Source organism: Pristiophorus japonicus, chromosome 15 (assembly GCF_044704955.1).
Source record: "Pristiophorus japonicus isolate sPriJap1 chromosome 15, sPriJap1.hap1, whole genome shotgun sequence".
NCBI classification, from domain to species: Eukaryota; Metazoa; Chordata; class Chondrichthyes; family Pristiophoridae; genus Pristiophorus; species Pristiophorus japonicus.
The window spans coordinates 185,761,871-185,778,548 of NC_091991.1; the positions used below are offsets into that span (position 1 = coordinate 185,761,871).

At 51.3% G+C, this 16,678-nt stretch overlaps 1 protein-coding gene across 1 annotated transcript in view; it reads left to right on the forward strand.

The window, feature by feature from the left end:
• The window catches only part of top3a (DNA topoisomerase III alpha), a 29,488-nt gene extending 15,259 nt beyond the window's left edge, over nt 1-14,229 (forward strand). Inside the window, exons 10-16 of the mRNA XM_070901480.1 lie at nt 3,618-3,700; nt 4,387-4,594; nt 8,064-8,249; nt 8,810-8,939; nt 10,987-11,100; nt 11,968-12,133; nt 14,066-14,229. Of these exons, the coding sequence (XP_070757581.1) occupies nt 3,618-3,700; nt 4,387-4,594; nt 8,064-8,249; nt 8,810-8,939; nt 10,987-11,100; nt 11,968-12,133; nt 14,066-14,213 (1,035 nt within the window). The 3' untranslated portion in view covers nt 14,214-14,229. The remainder of the gene's footprint in view (nt 1-3,617; nt 3,701-4,386; nt 4,595-8,063; nt 8,250-8,809; nt 8,940-10,986; nt 11,101-11,967; nt 12,134-14,065) is intronic.
• The last annotated feature ends 2,449 nt before the right edge of the window (nt 14,230-16,678 follow it).

The window sequence follows — 16,678 nt, forward strand, 5'->3', positions numbered from 1 at the left end:
GTTTCTCCTCATCTCGGTCCTAAATGGCTTACCCCTTATCCTTAGACTGTGACCCATGGGTTCTGGACTTCCCCAACATCGGGAACATTTTTCCTGCATTTAACCTGTCTAAACCCGTCAGAATTTTAAACGTTTCTATGAGATCCCCTCTCATTCTTCTGAACTCCAGTGAATACAAGCCCAGTTGATCCAGTCTTTCTTGATATGTCAGTCCCGCCATCCCGGGAATCAGTCTGGTGAATCTTCGCTGCACTCCCTCAATAACAAGAATGTCCTTCCTCAAGTTAGGAGACCAAAACTGTACATAATACTCCAGGTGTGGCCTCACCAAGACCCTGTACAACTGTAGCAACACCTCCCTGCCACTGTACTCAAATCACCTCGCTATGAAGGCCAACATGCCATTTGCTTTCTTAACTGCCTGCTGTACCTGCATGCCAACCTTCAATGACTGATGTACCATGACACCCAGGTCTCGTTGCACCTCCCCTTTTCCTAATCTGTCACCATTCAGATAATAGTCTGTCTCTCTGTTTTTACCACCAAAGTGGATAACCTCACATTTATCCACATTATACTTCATCTGCCATGCATTTGCCCACTCACCTAACCTATCCAAGTCACTCTGCAGCCTCATAGCATCCTCCTCGCAGCTCACACTGCCACCCAACTTAGTGTCATCCGCAAAGTTGGAGATACTACATTTAATCCCCTCGTCCAAATCATTAATGTACAATGTAAACAGCTGGGGCCCCAGCACAGAACCTTGCGGTACCCCACTAGTCACTGCCTGCCATTCTGAAAAGTACCCATTTACTCCTTGCTTCCTGTCTGACAACCTATTCTCAATCCATGTCAGTACACTACCCCCAATTCCATGTGCTTTAACTTTACACATTAATCTCTTGTGTGGGACCTTGTCGAAAGCCTTCTGAAAGTCCAAATATACCACATCAACTGGTTCTCCCTTGTCCACTCTACTGGAAACATCCTCAAAAAATTCCAGAAGATTTGTCAAGCATGATTTCCTTTTCACAAATCCATGCTGACTTGGACCCATCATATCACCTCTTTCCAAATGCGCTGCTATGACATCCTTAATAATTGATTCCATCATTTTACCCACTACCGATGTCAGGCTGACCGGTCTATAATTCCCTGTTTTCTCTCTCCCTCCTTTTTTAAAAAGTGGGGTTACATTGGCTACCCTCCACTCGATTGGAACTGATCCAGAGTCAATGGAATGTTGGAAAATGACTGTCAATGCATCCGCTATTTCCAAGGCTACCTCCTTAAGTGCTCTGGGATGCAGTCCATCAGACTCTGGGGATTTATTGGCCTTCAATCCCATCAATTTCCCCAACACAATTTCCCGACTAATAAGGATTTCCCTCAGTTCCTCCTCCTTACTAGACCCTCCGACCCCTTTTATATCCGGAAGGTTGTTTGTGTCCTCCTTAGTGAATACCGAACCAAAGTACTTGTTCAATTGGTCCGCCATTTCTTTGTTCCCCGTTGTGACTTTCCCTGATTCTGACTGCAGGGGACCTACGTTTGTCTTTACTAACCTTTTTCTCTTTACATACCTATAGAAACTTTTGCAATCCGTCTTAATGTTCCCTGCAAGCTTCCGCTCGTACTCCATTTTCCCTGCCCTAATCAAATCCTTTGTCCTCCTCTGCTGAGTTCTAAATTTCTCCCAGTCCCCGGGTTCGCTGCTATTTCTGGCCAATTTGTATGCCACTTCCTTGACTTTAATGCTGTCCCTGATTTCCCTTGATAGCCACGGTTGAGCCACCTTCCCTTTTTTATTTTTACGCCAGACAAGGATGTACAATTGTTGTAGTTCATCCATGCGGTCTCTAAATGTCTGCCATTGCCCATCCACAGTCAACCCCTTCAGTATCATTCGCCAATCTATCCTAGCCAATTCATGCCTCATACCTTCAAAGTTACCCTTCTTTAAGTTCTGGACCATGGTCTCTGAATTAACTGTTTCATTCTCCATCCTAATGTAGAATTCCACCATTTTATGGTCACTCTTCCCCAAGGGGCCTCGCACAATGAGATTGCTAATTAATCCTCTTTCATTACACAACACCCAGTCTAAGATGGCCTCCCCCCTAGTTGGTTCCTCGACATATTAGTCTAGAAAACCATCCCTTATGCACTCCAGGAAATCCTCCTCCACCGTATTGCTTCCAGTTTGGTTAGCCCAATCTATATGCATATTAAAGTCACCCATGATAACTGCTGCACCTTTATTGCATGCACCCCTAATTTCCTGTTTGATGCCCTCCCCAACATCACTACTACTGTTTGGAGGTCTGTACACAACTCCCACTAACGTTTTTTGCCCTTTGGTGTTCTGCAGCTCTACACATATAGATTCCACATCATCCAAGCTAATGTCCTTCCTTACTATTGCATTAATCTCCTCTTTAACCAGCAATGCTACCCCACCTCCTTTTCCTTTTATTTTATCCTTCCTGAATGTTGAATACCCATGGATGTTGAGTTCCCAGCCCTGATCATCCTGGAGCCACGTCTCTGTAATCCCAATCACATCATATCCGTTAACATCTATTTGCACAGTTAATTCATCCACCTTATTACGGATACTCCTTGCATTGAGACACAAAGCCTTCAGGCTTGTTTTTTTAACACCCTTTGACCTTTTAGAATTATGATGTAGTGTGGCCCTTTTTGTTTCTTGCCTTTGTTTACTCGGCCTTCCACTATTGCTTTTTACCTTTCTACCATCTGTTTCTGACTCCATATTACTTCGCCCTGTCTCGCTGCATAGGTTCCCATCCCCCTGCCATATTAGTTTAAACACTGCCGAACTGCATTAGCAAATGTTACCCCCAGGACATCAGTTCCAGTCCTGCCCAGGTGCAGACCGTCCCTTTTGTACAGGCCCCACTTCCCCCAGAACTGGTTCCGATGTCCCAGGAATTTGAATCCCTCCCTCTTGCACCACTGCTCAAGCCACGTATTTATTCTAACTATCCATCTCCCTCTACTCTGATTAGCACCTGGCACTGGTAGCAATCCAGAGATTACTACCTTTGAGGTCCTACTTTTTAATTTAACTCCTTGCTCCCTAAATTCAGTTTGTAGGACCTCTTCCCTTTCATCAGTCGAGCTCAACCTTTGAAAACAGTCAGCAAAATTCTCAGTGATGTCACCAGGCTGCAACAGGAGAATGAGAGACTCGGTAGTGTGCTTCCAAGTGCAAATTGAAGCCCCAAAACCCTCAGTTAGTTAGTAATGATCAAATGTAAAACTTGCGGTATCTGGAGTTGGTGATTGCTGTGATTGTACGGACTGGCACAATGTGTGGCAGGATACCAGGGATCCTATGCATCCTCCCCCTCGTCTTCAAAAGCCTCTTTCGAGATCTGCCTTTGGTTATCTTCCCTTCTCCACTTGGTGTCTGGTTTTGCCTCCATAAAGCCTCTTGTGACCCTGTGCTACATTAAGGGCCTTTCTAAATGCAAGGTACAGTTGTTAGGAGAAAGTATTTTAATGATCCCAATAAGGACTTGAATTTGAATTTATACAACTATAATTCATTTAACAAAATAATTGAACAGATTCTGTTTACAAAACAGGAATTGGAGAAACTGGCTTCGAGGAAGCTGAAGATTAATGCGAAGGAGACTATGAGGGTAGCGGAGAAACTGTACACACAAGGGTGAGGCTCTGCTGCACTTCACTCGTTTCAGAATATATATTTTACTGTCTGAGAAATTTTAATTTTTGCAGTTTTTGGAGCCTTTTGCAGTCTCGGCCCTACCTCTTGGGCTCCCTCCCCAGGCCCCGCTACCTTCATCTCTCCCCTCCTTTCAAACCTGCTCAAATGTTTCTTTCGCATTGTTCCTGTGGTTACATTTCCTGGCTCGGATACATTTGCTTGGTGTCTGTGAAGCGGCCTGGGTGCCTCATTACAACTGTGAGAGCGCGGGCCGTGTGTGCGTGCGAGCGCGGGCCGTGTGTGTGTGCGAGCGCGGGCCGTGTGTGCGTGCGAGCGCGGGCCGTGTGTGCGTGCGAGCGCGGGCCGTGTGTGCGTGCGAGCGCGGGCCGTGTGTGCGTGCGAGCGCGGGCCGTGTGGTGTGGGTGTGAGGGTGAGCTGTGAGTGAACCGTGAGGCCTGGGAAGGGAACAATGGGTTGGTGTTCCTGGGCTTAGTGGGTATACTCCGCGCTGCGGAGAGGTACCTCGGGCTGGATGGTGGGTGAGGGCTGGGTCAGGCTTGGCTGTGCTGCCCTTGCACATGTGGTCAAATAGTCTCGATTAGAGTGGGGTTGAGAATGCTTGTGATGTGAAAGAGCAAGCTCAGTTTGCAAGTGCATTATGTTGCTCCTTGTTCCTGTTTGTGTAGATATATCAGTTACCCTCGCACCGAAACCAACATCTTCCCCAAAGACCTGAACCTCTCCACACTGGTGCAGCAGCAAACCCCGGACCCACACTGGGGAGCATTCGCTCAAGGTATTCTGGACAGAGGTGGGCCAACTCCCCGAAATGGAAACAAATCGGACCAGGCCCATCCACCGATCCACCCGACTAAATACACCAACAGCCTACAGGTATCCACTCTGTCCTGTAACAATTCTGCTTGTTTAATCTATCCTGTGATAGTGAACCCACCTCGGGAAACTTAGTTTGCAAATAACACTGCAAATGATGGAAATTTCAATTCTTTGTATCAGTTTACTGTTTGGTAAAGGTTTCTAAAAATATCATCGTGAGAGTCGGGTCATAGAATCACAGAATGGTTACAGCACGGAAGGCCATTCGGCCCATTGAGCCCCTGCCCACTCTCAGCAAGTCCCACTCCCCTGCCCTTTCCACGATTGAGTCTGCCTCCACCACCCTCAGGCAGCGCATTCCAGATCCTAACCACTCGCTGCGTAAAAAAGTTTTTCTTCATGTCGCCTTTGGTTCTTCTGCCAATCACCTTAAATCTGTGTCCTCTGGTTCTCGACCCTTCCACCAATGGGAACAGTTTCTCTCTCTCTACTCTGTCCAGATCCCTCATGATTTTGAACACCTCGATCAAATCTCCTCTCAACCTTCTCTGCTCCAAGGAGAACAACCCCAGCTTCTCCAGTCTATCCACGTCACTGAAGTCCCTCATCCCTGGAACCATTCTCGTAAATCTTTTCTGCTCCCCCTCTAAGGCCTTCACATCCTTCCTACAGTGCGGGGCCCAGAATTGGACACAATACTCCAGTTGTGGTCGGACCAGGATTTTATACAGGTTCATCATTATTTCCACACTTTTGTACTCTGTACCTCTATTTATGAACCCCAATATCCATCTTCAACGATTTGTGCCCATATACCCCCAGGTCTCTCTGTTCATGCACCCCCTTTAGGATTGTACCCTTTTAGTTTATATTGCCTCTCCTCATTCTTCCTACCAAATGTATCACTTGCACTTTTCTGCGTTAAATTTCCATCTGCCCCGTGCCCGCCCATTCCATCAGCCTGTCTATGTCTTCCTGAAGTCTATCACTATCCTCCTCACTGGTCACTATACTTCCAGGTTTTGTGTCAAATGTAAATTTTGAAATTGTGCCCTGTACACCCAAGCCCCAGTCATTAATATATATCAGGAAAAGCAGTGGTCCCAGTACTGACCCCTGGGGAACACCACTGTATACCTTCCTCCAGTCCCAGAAACAACCGTTCACCCCTACTCTCTGTTCCCTGTCACTGAGACAATTCCGTATCCATGCTGCCACTGTCCCTTTTATTCCATGGGCTTCAACTTTGCTGCAAGTCTATTATGTGACACTTTATCGAACGACTTTTGGAAATCCAAGTACACCACGCCAACCGCATTGCCCTCATCGACCCTCTCTGTTACCTCATCAAAAAACTCAATCCAGTTAGTTAAACACGATTTGCCGTTAACATCTGTGCTGGCTTTTCTTAATTAATCCACACTTGTCCAAGTGACTGTTAATCCCGGATTATTGTTTGTAAAAGCTTCCCCACTACCGAGGTTAAACTGACCGGCCGGTAGTTGCTGGGTTTAACCTTGCACCCTATTTGGAACAAGGGTGTAACATTTGCAATTCTCCAGTCCTCTGGGACCAGCCCCGTATCCAAGGAGGATTGGTAGATTATGGCCAGTACCTCCGCAATCTCCACCTTTACTTCCCTCAGCATCTGAGGATGCATCCCATCCGGTTAAGTACAGCCAGCCTTTCTAGTACCTCCCCCCTTATCAATTATTATCCCATCCAGTATCTCCTCCTTTACTATGTCTTTGCCCTTATTTCCTTTTTCACTGCCCCTCTGAACTTTTTATATCCAGCCTGGTTCTCACTTGCATTGTCAACCTGACATCTGTCCTACATCCCTTTTATTGCTTCATCTTACTCTCTATTGCTTTTGTCATCCAGGGAGCTCTGATTTTAGTTGCCCTACCTTTCCCCTCGACTGTACCCGAACTCCTCATCATAGGCAGTCCCTCGGAATCAAGGAAGACTTGCTTTCGCTCCTGAAGTGAGTTCTTTGGTGGCTGAACAGTCCAATACGAGAGCCACAGACCCTGTCACAGTTGAGGCAGACAGTCGCCGAGGGAAGGGGTGGGTGGGACTGGTTTGCCACACGCTCCTTCCGCTGCCTGCGCTTGATCTCTTCGCTCTCAGCGTTGAGATTCGAAGAGCTCAACGCCCCCCCGGATGCACTTTCTCCACCTCGGGCGGTCTGCGGCCAGGGTCTCCCAGGTGTCAGTGGTGATGTCGCACTTTATCAGGGAGGCTTTGAGGGTATCCTTGTAACGTTTCCTCTGCCCACCTTTGGCTCGTTAGCCGTGAAGGAGTTCAGAGCAGAGCGCTTGCTTTGGGAGTCTCATGTCTGGCATGCGGACAATGTGGCCTGCCCAGCGCAGCTTTACTGCTGGGGATGTTGGCCTGGTCGAGGACACTGACGTTGGTGCGTCTGTCTTCCCAGGGAATTTGCAGGATTTTGCGGAGACATCGTTGGTGATATATCTCCAGTGACTTGATGTGCCTTCTGTACATGGTCCATGTCTCTGAACCATACAGGAGGGCGGGCATTACTACAGCCCTGTAGACCATGAGCTTGGTGGTAGATTTGAGAGCCTGATCTTCGAACACTCTTTTCCTCGGGCGGCCGAAGGCTGCACTGGTGCACTGGAGGCGGTGTTGAATCTCCGCATCATCTGCTTTTGTTGCTCTCTTTAAAGGCAGCCCATTGTTCTATTACAGTTGTCCCTGCCAATCTTTGATTCCAGTTTACCCGGGCCAGATCCATTCTCATCCCACTGAAATTGGCCTTCCTTCAGTTAAATACTTTTACTCTAGATTGCTCCCTGTCCGTTTCCATAGTTAATCTAAACCGTATGATACTATGATCACTGTTCTCCAAATGTTCCCCTCCCGACACGTGCTCCACCTGACCCACCCCATTCCCCAGGACCAGATCCAGCAATGCCTCCTCCCTCGTTGGGCTGGAAACACACTGATGAAGAAAGTTCTCCTGGACACTTCAGAAATTCTTCCCCCTCTCTGCCCTTTACACTATCACTGTCCCAGTCTATATTGGGGTAGTTGACCCCTCTCTGCCCTTTACACTATCACGGGGCGGGGGAATCGGACTGACCTGGGGGTGGGGAGAGGGTGTCGGGCTGACCCGAGGGTGGGAGGGGGGGGGGGGGGGGCGCGTGTGAGTTAGACTGACTTAGGGGGGAAGGGGAGGTGAGCTGACCCGGGGATTGGGGGGGAGGTGGGAGGGGAGGGGAGGTGGGCTGACCCGGGGGTTGACCTGGGGGTGGGGGGGTGTGGGCGGGCGGGATGTGTGCTGACCCGGGGCCCGGGGGAAGCTGTTGTACAAACTAAGATCGGCCAAAGCTGCAATCTTGAATTTGAATTTGACCAGCAGAGTTTGAAGTCCATTCTAGTTTGAAATATCCTGAACTGTTTGCAAACCTGTTGGAACAAATTTGAAATAATGCGGGATCCTCTGAGTACAAGTAAATGATTGTTGCAGGTATTGCTGGATGTTTGCGCTGTTTTTCAGGGAAGTGAGCAGCGTGTGTATGAATTTGTCGTGCGCCATTTCCTGGCGTGCTGCTCCCAGGATGCTCAGGGACAGGAAACGACAGTGGAGATAGACATTGCAGGAGAGCTGTTTGCTGCTCACGGACTGATGATTATTGCACGCAATTACCTGGAGGTTTATCCGTATGACAAATGGAACGCTAAGGTATTGTGTGAAGAAGAAAATCAAATCATTATTGCTTGTTTCACGATGTTAAAGGCGCTATATAAATGCAAGTTGTTTTTTCCCACACACTCGCACGATCTCACCGGGGCCTGGTTTAATGTATTGCCGGATTCTCTCCAGTTTGGACAAGTGATTTTCGTTGCAAATCGAGCCACATGTGGCCAAAGTCCAATGTTTGATTTGTTCTGGGATGTGGGCTCTGCACGCGGGAGGTGTTCCAGCTCTTGCACCCGATGGACAGCCAGTGACCCCAGCTGTTGTTTGTCAGAGGTGGGGAGGGGGAGTGACGAAATGGGGTCTAACTGATGCCCCCTACAGTTCCAGACCCTGCTGACACCCACCCAGGCTCACCCCTGGAGGCTCAAGGTACTGGAACGAACCACACTGTGAAACTGTATCTGTCTGGAGAGGAGAGAGGGGCTGGGGAAAATAATAATGGAAGCTTGGTAGGATTCCAGAGCCCCTCGACCAAGGAAGTTACGGGAAGATTGGGGTTGGGAAGTGACTGTGGTTCTAAAGTGATGTGGTTTCTGTTCCAGGTTATACCAGTGTATGAGAGAGGCAAGAAGTTCCAGCCTACCACGATCGAGATGGTCGATGGAGAGACTAGTCCTCCCCAGCTCCTAACTGAGGCTGATCTTATTGCTCTGATGGAGAAGCATGGCATAGGTTAGTGAGAAGCCCAGGGCCTTCACGTGACCTCCAGGGCCTGCTGTGATACTGAACCGTGCTGACCTGGTCTCGGGTTTGATGTCTGGTCTGTGCAGAGATGGAGAGGGGCCGCCACTGGCCTCGTGTCCCTGGGTAGGGAGCAGAAAGTAATTCCTGCTTCCGATTGCTATCCAGTTCCTCCTGCTGGGAAGAGCATGAGTGTGGGCATTGGGCGAGAGCAGGTTCAGGGCTCCTCACTCGGGACTATCCTGCCGTAATGTTTATAGGTGTTTCCCTACTTTGCCTGGAATGGGTTTTGATTTAATTTATATTAAATACGATGAAGTTAGATTCAGTTGACAAAGGGTGAAGTCCAGAGCTATCTGGGAGGGTCAGGGCAAATGATCTGGAATGGTGGATGAATCTGCTACCCCGGGTGTTTAATCTCTCTCTCCACAGTCAGACCATTGAGCATATTGTAGAGCTGCTGGAATGGTTTTCATTCCGTGTGCCCAGTGGGAGACTTGGCTAAATAGCCGGTGCAGTCCCTTCAGCTCCCACAACAAAGCAGAAGACTTCTCATTCAAGGTGTTAGCTTCGATTGGCAGCTCGGTGAGCCAATCCAAGACATGCAGAGCCGAGGGAGGGGTCAGAGGTCATGTAAGATTTCTAAATCTCTGGCATTAAATTTGACAGTGAGACAATTCTTTTAAAACAATTGGAACAGTTTATTAAAGAAAAACACACACACAATGCACATCCACCTTAGTTACAACAGATACAATGAGGTTATAATAAAGAGTGATATACGTTACTTCCCTTTGGCTGGCTGGTTCAGGAGAGAGATAAAAGTTTTCGGCTGAGTTCTTTATACCTTTCAAATCCATTGCCCCTCAGAAAGCCTCAGAGCTGGACCTTGGTTCTAGGGCAGTTCCTTATTGTCTCTCCTCACACATGTGGCTGCCCGGCCTGGCTCAGCCATCTCTTGATTATTTTAAATGGCTTTCCAATACACAAAATCCATGTTGGCAACCTGTGGGCTTTCATTTTGTTACAACACAAACAGGCCTTTCTGTATAACCTACACTTTTAACATTTATACATACACAGAATCAATTTTAATCATTAATAAACACTTTTATTCTTACAGTCAGCCTTGTCCTTTCTCGGGGCCGGGCTGTGTCGGGCAGTCAGCCCGTTCCCTCAAAGCGTCCCGGCTGTGTTGCTATCTGTCGGTCCTGCACAGCCAGAGGTCGGTACACTAAAGGGACTGTGCACCTAAATTTCAAATTAGCGGGGACATTGGCTGCCCGTACCTGGAACTGGACAGGCCTCGCTTCTCAGAAGCCAAAGGCTGACCTGGGAATGCGTATGGCCTGTAAGTAAAAGGCTGATGCCAGTCAGTTTCGAGATTGCTTATTTGTAAAGTGAGTTTAGCCCATTATTCGGGCTGGAGTGGACTATTGTCTTATTTCCAATGTCTGAAGAGCCATAAGAAATGGATGCATTTCACAAGAAGACTGCTTTTTGTGCATTCATGTGTTTTGTGCAAAATAAAGCCGTTTGTTGGATCATGGTCAGCCAAGTATTGCTGGAATTATTTTCCGTTTGCTTTCTGAAAAGACAGGTGAGTCCATGTGGCAGTGTGTGTGAGATCAGAGTGCTCAGTCCATGCAACAAGAGGTCTCTGACCATTCCTGTATTGTTTAATTCGATATTGAGCAGTAGTGGCATGCTTCGGGTCGTAGGGACAACGAGGTCTGCCGGGCGTGACCGGGGAAAGGGATCCGAAAGAATACCGAGCACGTTCTCCGTGTTATACAGTGAGAGGGTGATCGGTGTCTTGCTCAGAGCTCCACCAACTGTGGCCTGGATTCAGCTGCTGTGTTTAGATTCACCTGGTCCCCTGTTGGTCCTCCCCACCCCCTGGGACTGGAGGGAGGCAGCCAAGGCAGGGGATGGAGGGGCCCCACCGTGCCCAGGGTGGGGGTGGGTGTGATGCAGTGTGTTCGAGACCACTGCTGGAGGGCTGTGTTTCTGCTAATGTGTATTTGATTTCCCTCAGGGACTGATGCCACTCATGCAGACCACATCGAGACCATCAAATCCCGAATGTACGTGGGCTTGACTCCGGATCAAAGGTTCCTCCCGGGAGAGTTGGGAATGGGTCTGGTGGAAGGTGACAGCAACAGTTCTAAAACGGATTTTTTAAAGAATGGAGCATTTTATTTTCTGAACTCATTTTTGTAGTATTTTATCCATTAATTTAATTCTAAATCCAGCTCCTCACTCAGTAACCTGCTTCCCCTCGGTGATGTTAGCTCAAATGAATTAGTAAGTGACTTGTCAGTGTGACTAACCGAGTTGTTTTGAATGATCACTGAGTGAGAGGGGAGGGGGCTGTTCAGCTCGTTCACCAGTTGTAAAAGGGGCACAATATTGGGATTGGGACTAAGCCGGCTACAGTGAATCCAAAAAAGATGTCTGCATAGACACAGCGATGTGAGAATGTGGCACTCACTGTCCCGGAAGGTCACTGATGCAGAGTTATATCCGGTGTTTCAAAGGGACAGATACTGATTGGGCAGGAAGGGTTTTTCAGGACATAGTTTGAGAAAAGTAAAGTGCTGCCAGAAGTACTGAAATGCTGGAGCAGCGTCACTGGGCCAAGTGTTCCTGTGCTCGTTTCCATTGCGTTGGGACAAGGAAGTACTTGCATTTACATTGATACTTACCGTGTAATTAAAACCCTAAAATGTGGTGCCACGATGTATTGTTTGAAGAACATCTCTTCAGACTGGCTGGGTGTAACCTTGAGGGGTGAGGGATAGGTTGCCCCCTAGACCGGGGTAACCAACCCTGCAACAGGCCAAGGGCGGCAAACTTGACTGCCATCTCGCCCCCAATAACCGGCACTGGGATCAAACCCTGGTCTCCCAGTTGGAGAGCCCCAGATACTCCAGATAACCCCACGCAGATGAACATCCTTAGCTGATTGTATCGCCCAATGAGTGTCTGGAGTGGTGACTGTGTGACTCTGCTGCAGGGTACGATTCCATGGGATACGAGATGTCCAAGCCAGATCTACGAGCTGAGCTGGAAGCGGATCTTAAGCTGGTTTGTGAGGGCAAGAAGGACAAGTTTAGTGTGCTGCATCAGCAAATAGATAAATACAAGCGGGTGTTCATCGAGGCGGTGACAAAGGCAAAGAAGTGAGTATTTTAAATTACTCATTCTCAGGATGTGGATGTTACCGGCAATGCTGGAATTTATTGCCCATCCCTATTGGCTGTGTACGGTTAGATGCAACACAGTGGCTTGCTGGGACACTTCAGAGTCAACTGCGTTGGTGTGGGACTGGAGTCACATCGGCCGGACCGGGTCATAAAAAATAAACAATAGGAGCAGGAGTCGGCCATTCGGCCCCTCGAGCCTGCTCCGCCATTCAATGAGATCACGGCTGATCTTCGACCTCAACTCAACTCTCCTTTCCCGCCCGATCCCCATATCCCTCGATTCCCCGAGAGTCCAAAAATCCATCTACCTCAGCCTTGAATATACTCAGTGACCCAGCCTCCACAGCCCTCAGAGTGAAGAAGTTTCTCCTCATCTCAGTCCGAAATGGCTGACCCCTTCTCCTTAGACTGCCCCCTGGTTCTAGACTCCCCAGTCCGGGGAAACAACCTCCCGGCATCTACCCTGTCAATCCCCCTCAGAATCCTCAGTATTTAATGTAAGGCAGGCAGGTTTCCTTCCCCGAAGGACATTAGTGAACCAGTCGGGTTTTTACCAGCTTTTCATTATTTCTGCATTGTTTTTTTGACTGAATTCAAGTTCTCAAACTGCCCTGGTGTGATTTGAACTTGCATTCTCTGGATTAGTCCAGGTTTCAGATTGGTCATCAGCTCCCGACGGCCATGACGGAGAGCAGGCTGGTGCACCATCGAAGGCTTCGGCCGAAAGGAACTGTGAAAGGGATTGGGTTCCTGTTGGCCTTGCTCACCGGCACAAATAAAAACTCTCTGTGTCTCTCTTCCCCCGCCCCCCCCCCCGCCTTTTCTCTCTCTTTTCCCACCTCCTAAGTGGTTGGATTTCCCCAAACCTCTGTCTCCGGCTGTATTTGACCAAACCTTGGGTTGCTTTCCTTTTCCTTCCAATTTTTTCTTGAAAAGGGATTGTTGTGCTGCTGCTGGCAGCCCCTCCCCCCCTCCCCCCCCATCCACCGTGTCAGCACCCCCCTTTCCCAAACCCCCCTCACCCACCCTGTATACACCCCCTTTCCCAACCCCCCCCTCACCCACCCTGTATACACCCCCTTTCCCAACCCCCCCCCACCCTCACCCACCCTGTATACACCCCCCCTTTCCCAACCCCCCCCCACCCTCACCCACCCTGTATACACCCCCTTTCCCAACCCCCCCCCTCACCCACCCTGTATACACCCCCTTTCCCAACCCCCCCCCACCCTCCCCCCCACCCTCACCCACCCTGTATACACCCCCTTTCCCAACCCCCCCCCTCACCCACCCTGTATACACCCCCTTTCCCAACCCCCCACCCTCACCCACCCTGTATACACCCCCTTTCCCAACAATACTATCCCCCATGATCCCTCACCCACCCTGTATACACCCCCCTTTCCCAAACCCCCCCCACCCTCACCCACCCTGTATACACCCCCTTTCCCAACCGCCCACCCTGTATACACCCCTCCCATCACCCACCCTGTATACACCCCCTTTCCCAACACCCCCTCACCCACCCTGTATACTCCCACTTTCCCAAATCCCCCCTCACCCACCCTGTATACACCCCCTTTCCCAACACCCCCCCCCCCCCTCACCCACCCTGTATACTCCCACTTTCCCAACACCCCCCCAGCGCCCTGTGTAAGCCCCTCCCCCACGGGTCATGAGTCACTTTCTTTCTTCCCTCTTCCCTTCCTGTTTGTCATCGCCTCGACCTCTCCGACTGGCTCAGTGAAGCCGAGAGGCTTGTTACATCGAAGATGCCAAATAAATACAAATGATTCAGTGAAAGGCCCCGAGGTGTGTGGCGCAGGGAGGGGATTACGAAGCTTTTACTGCATTTTATTTTGAACTACGTGAAACGAAGCTCAGACTGTTGGCTGATGTGTTTGACAGGTTGGATGAGGCTCTGTCCCACTACTTCGGGGAAGTGATTGAAACCCCGCAGGCCAAGGAGCTCCTGATGGAGGTTTCCGAACCTGTTCGAAAATGTCCCCAGTGTGGCAGGGACATGGTTCTCAAACCAAGGAAAGGTGGAGGGTAAGTACATCCGATACAGAGGACCAGGAGGAGGCCGATCAGCCCTCCAGCTTCTTCCACCATCCAGTTAGATAATGGCTGATCTCTACCTCAGCTCCATTTACTGCCTTCGCTTCATATCCCTCAATACCCTTACCCAACACACCATCAATGTCAGGCTGGAACATTTCAATTGACCCCCCCCCCAGGATCCACTGCCTTTTGTGTGTGTGTGGGGGGGGGGGGGGGGGGGGGGGGGAGGGGAGAGGGGGGGGGGGGGAGAGAGTGGGGAGGGGGAGGGGAGAAGAGGGGGGGGGAGGGAGGGGAGGGAGGGGAGAGGGAGGGGAGGGAGGGGAGTGGGGAGGGGAGGGGGGGGGGGAGGAGAGGAGGGGGAGGAGGAAAGGAGGGGGAGGAGGAAGAGGGGGTGGAGGGGGGGAGAGGGGCGGGGGAGAGCTTCAGATTTAATCTACATCTCGTCAGTGGGTGTGTCTCTATACCTCACTCTCTCTCTCCCTCCTCACTCCTCTCTCTCTCCCTTGCCACCCTCCGCTCATCCTCTCACCCTCCCTCCCCTCTCCCTTACCCCCCTCCCTCCTCCCTCTCCCTTACCACTCCCCCTCTCCTTACCCCCCCTCTCCTTTACCCCCCCTCTCCTTACCCCCCCTCTCCCTTACCCCCCCTCTCCCTTACCCCCCCTCTCCCTTACCCCCCCTCTCCCTTACCCCCCTCTCCCTTACCCCCCCTCTCTTACCCCCCTCTCCCTTACCCCCCCTCTCCCTTACCCCCCCTCTCCCTTACCCCCCCTCTCCCTTACCCCCCCTCTCCCTTACCCCCTCTCCCTTACTCCCCTCTCCCTTACTCCCCCCTCTCCCTTACTCCCCCTCTCCTTACTCCCCCTCTCCTTACTCCCCCTCTCCCTTACTCCCCCTCTCCCTTACTCCCCTCTCCCTTACTCCCCCTCTCCTTACTTCCCCTCTCCTTACTCCCCCTCTCCCTTACTTCCCCCTCTCCCTTACTCCCCCCTCTCCCTTACTCCCCCTCTCCCTTACTCCCCCTCTCCCTTACTCCCCCTCTCCCTTACTCCCCCCTCTCCCTTACTCCCCCCTCCCTTACTCCCCCTCTCCCTTACTTCCCCCTCTCCCTTACTCCCCCTCTCCCCTTACTCCCCCTCTCCCTTACTCCCCTCTCCCTTTCTCCCCCCTCTCCCTCCTCCCCCTCTCCCTTACTCCCCCTCTCCCTTACTCCCCCTCTCCCCCCCTCTCCCTTACTCCCCCTCTCCTTACTCCCCTCTCCCTTACTCCCCCTCTCCCTTACTCCCCCTCTCCCTTACTCCCCTCTCCCTTACTCCCCCTCTCCCTTACTCCCCCTCTCCCTTACTCCCCCTCTCCCTTACTCCCCTCTCCCTACTCCCCCTCTCCCTTACTCCCCCTCTCCCTTACTCCCCCTCTCCCTTACTCCCCCTCTCTTACTCCCCCTCTCCCTTACTCCCCTCTCCCTTACTCCCCTCTCCCTTACTCCCCCTCTCCCTTACTCCCCCTCTCCCTTACTCCCCCTCTCCCCTTACTCCCCCTCTCCCTTACTCCCCCTCTCCCTTACTCCCCCTCTCCCTTACTCCCCCTCTCCCTTACTCCCCCTCTCCCTACTTCCCCTCTCCCTTACTCCCCCTCTCCCTTACTCCCCCTCTCCCTTACTCCCCTCTCCCTTACTCCCCCTCTCCCTTACTCCCCCTCCCTTACCCCTCTCCCTTACTCCCCCTCTCCCTTACTCCCCCTCTCCCTTACTCCCCCTCTCCCTTACCTCCCCCTCTCCTTACTCCCCCCTCTCCCTTACTCCCCCTCTCCCTTACTCCCCCTCTCCCTTACTCCCCTCTCCCTTACTCCCCCTCTCCCTTACTCCCCCTCTCCCTACTTCCCCCTCTCCCTTACTCCCCCTCTCCCTTACTCCCCCTCTCCTTACTCCCCCTCTCCCTTACTCCCCCCTCTCCCTTACTCCCCCTCTCCCTTACTCCCCCTCTCCCTTACTCCCCCTCTCCCTTACTCCCCCTCTCCCTCTCTTCCCCCCTCTCCTCTCTTTCCCCCTCTCTCTTTCCCCCTCTCTCTTTCCCCCTCTCTCTTTCCCCCCCTCTCTCTTTCCCCCCTCTCTCTTTCCCCCCTCTCTCTTTCCCCCCCTCTCTCTTTCCCCCCCTCTCTCTTTCCCCCCCTCTCTCTTTCCCCCCTCTCTCTCCCCCCCCTCTCTCTTCCCCCCCCTCTCTCTTTCCCCCCTCTCTCTTTCCCCCCTCTCTCTATCCCCCCCCCTCTCTCTATCCCCCCCCCTCTCTCTATCCCCCCCCCTCTCTCTATCCCCCCCCCCTCTCTCTATCCCCCCCCCTCTCTCTATCCCCCCCCCCTCTCTCTATCCCCCCCTCTCTCTATCCCCCCCCCTCTCTCTATCCCCCCCCTCTCTCTCTCTTTTCCCCCCCCGCCCCCCTCTCTCTCCCCCATTGCTGTGGTG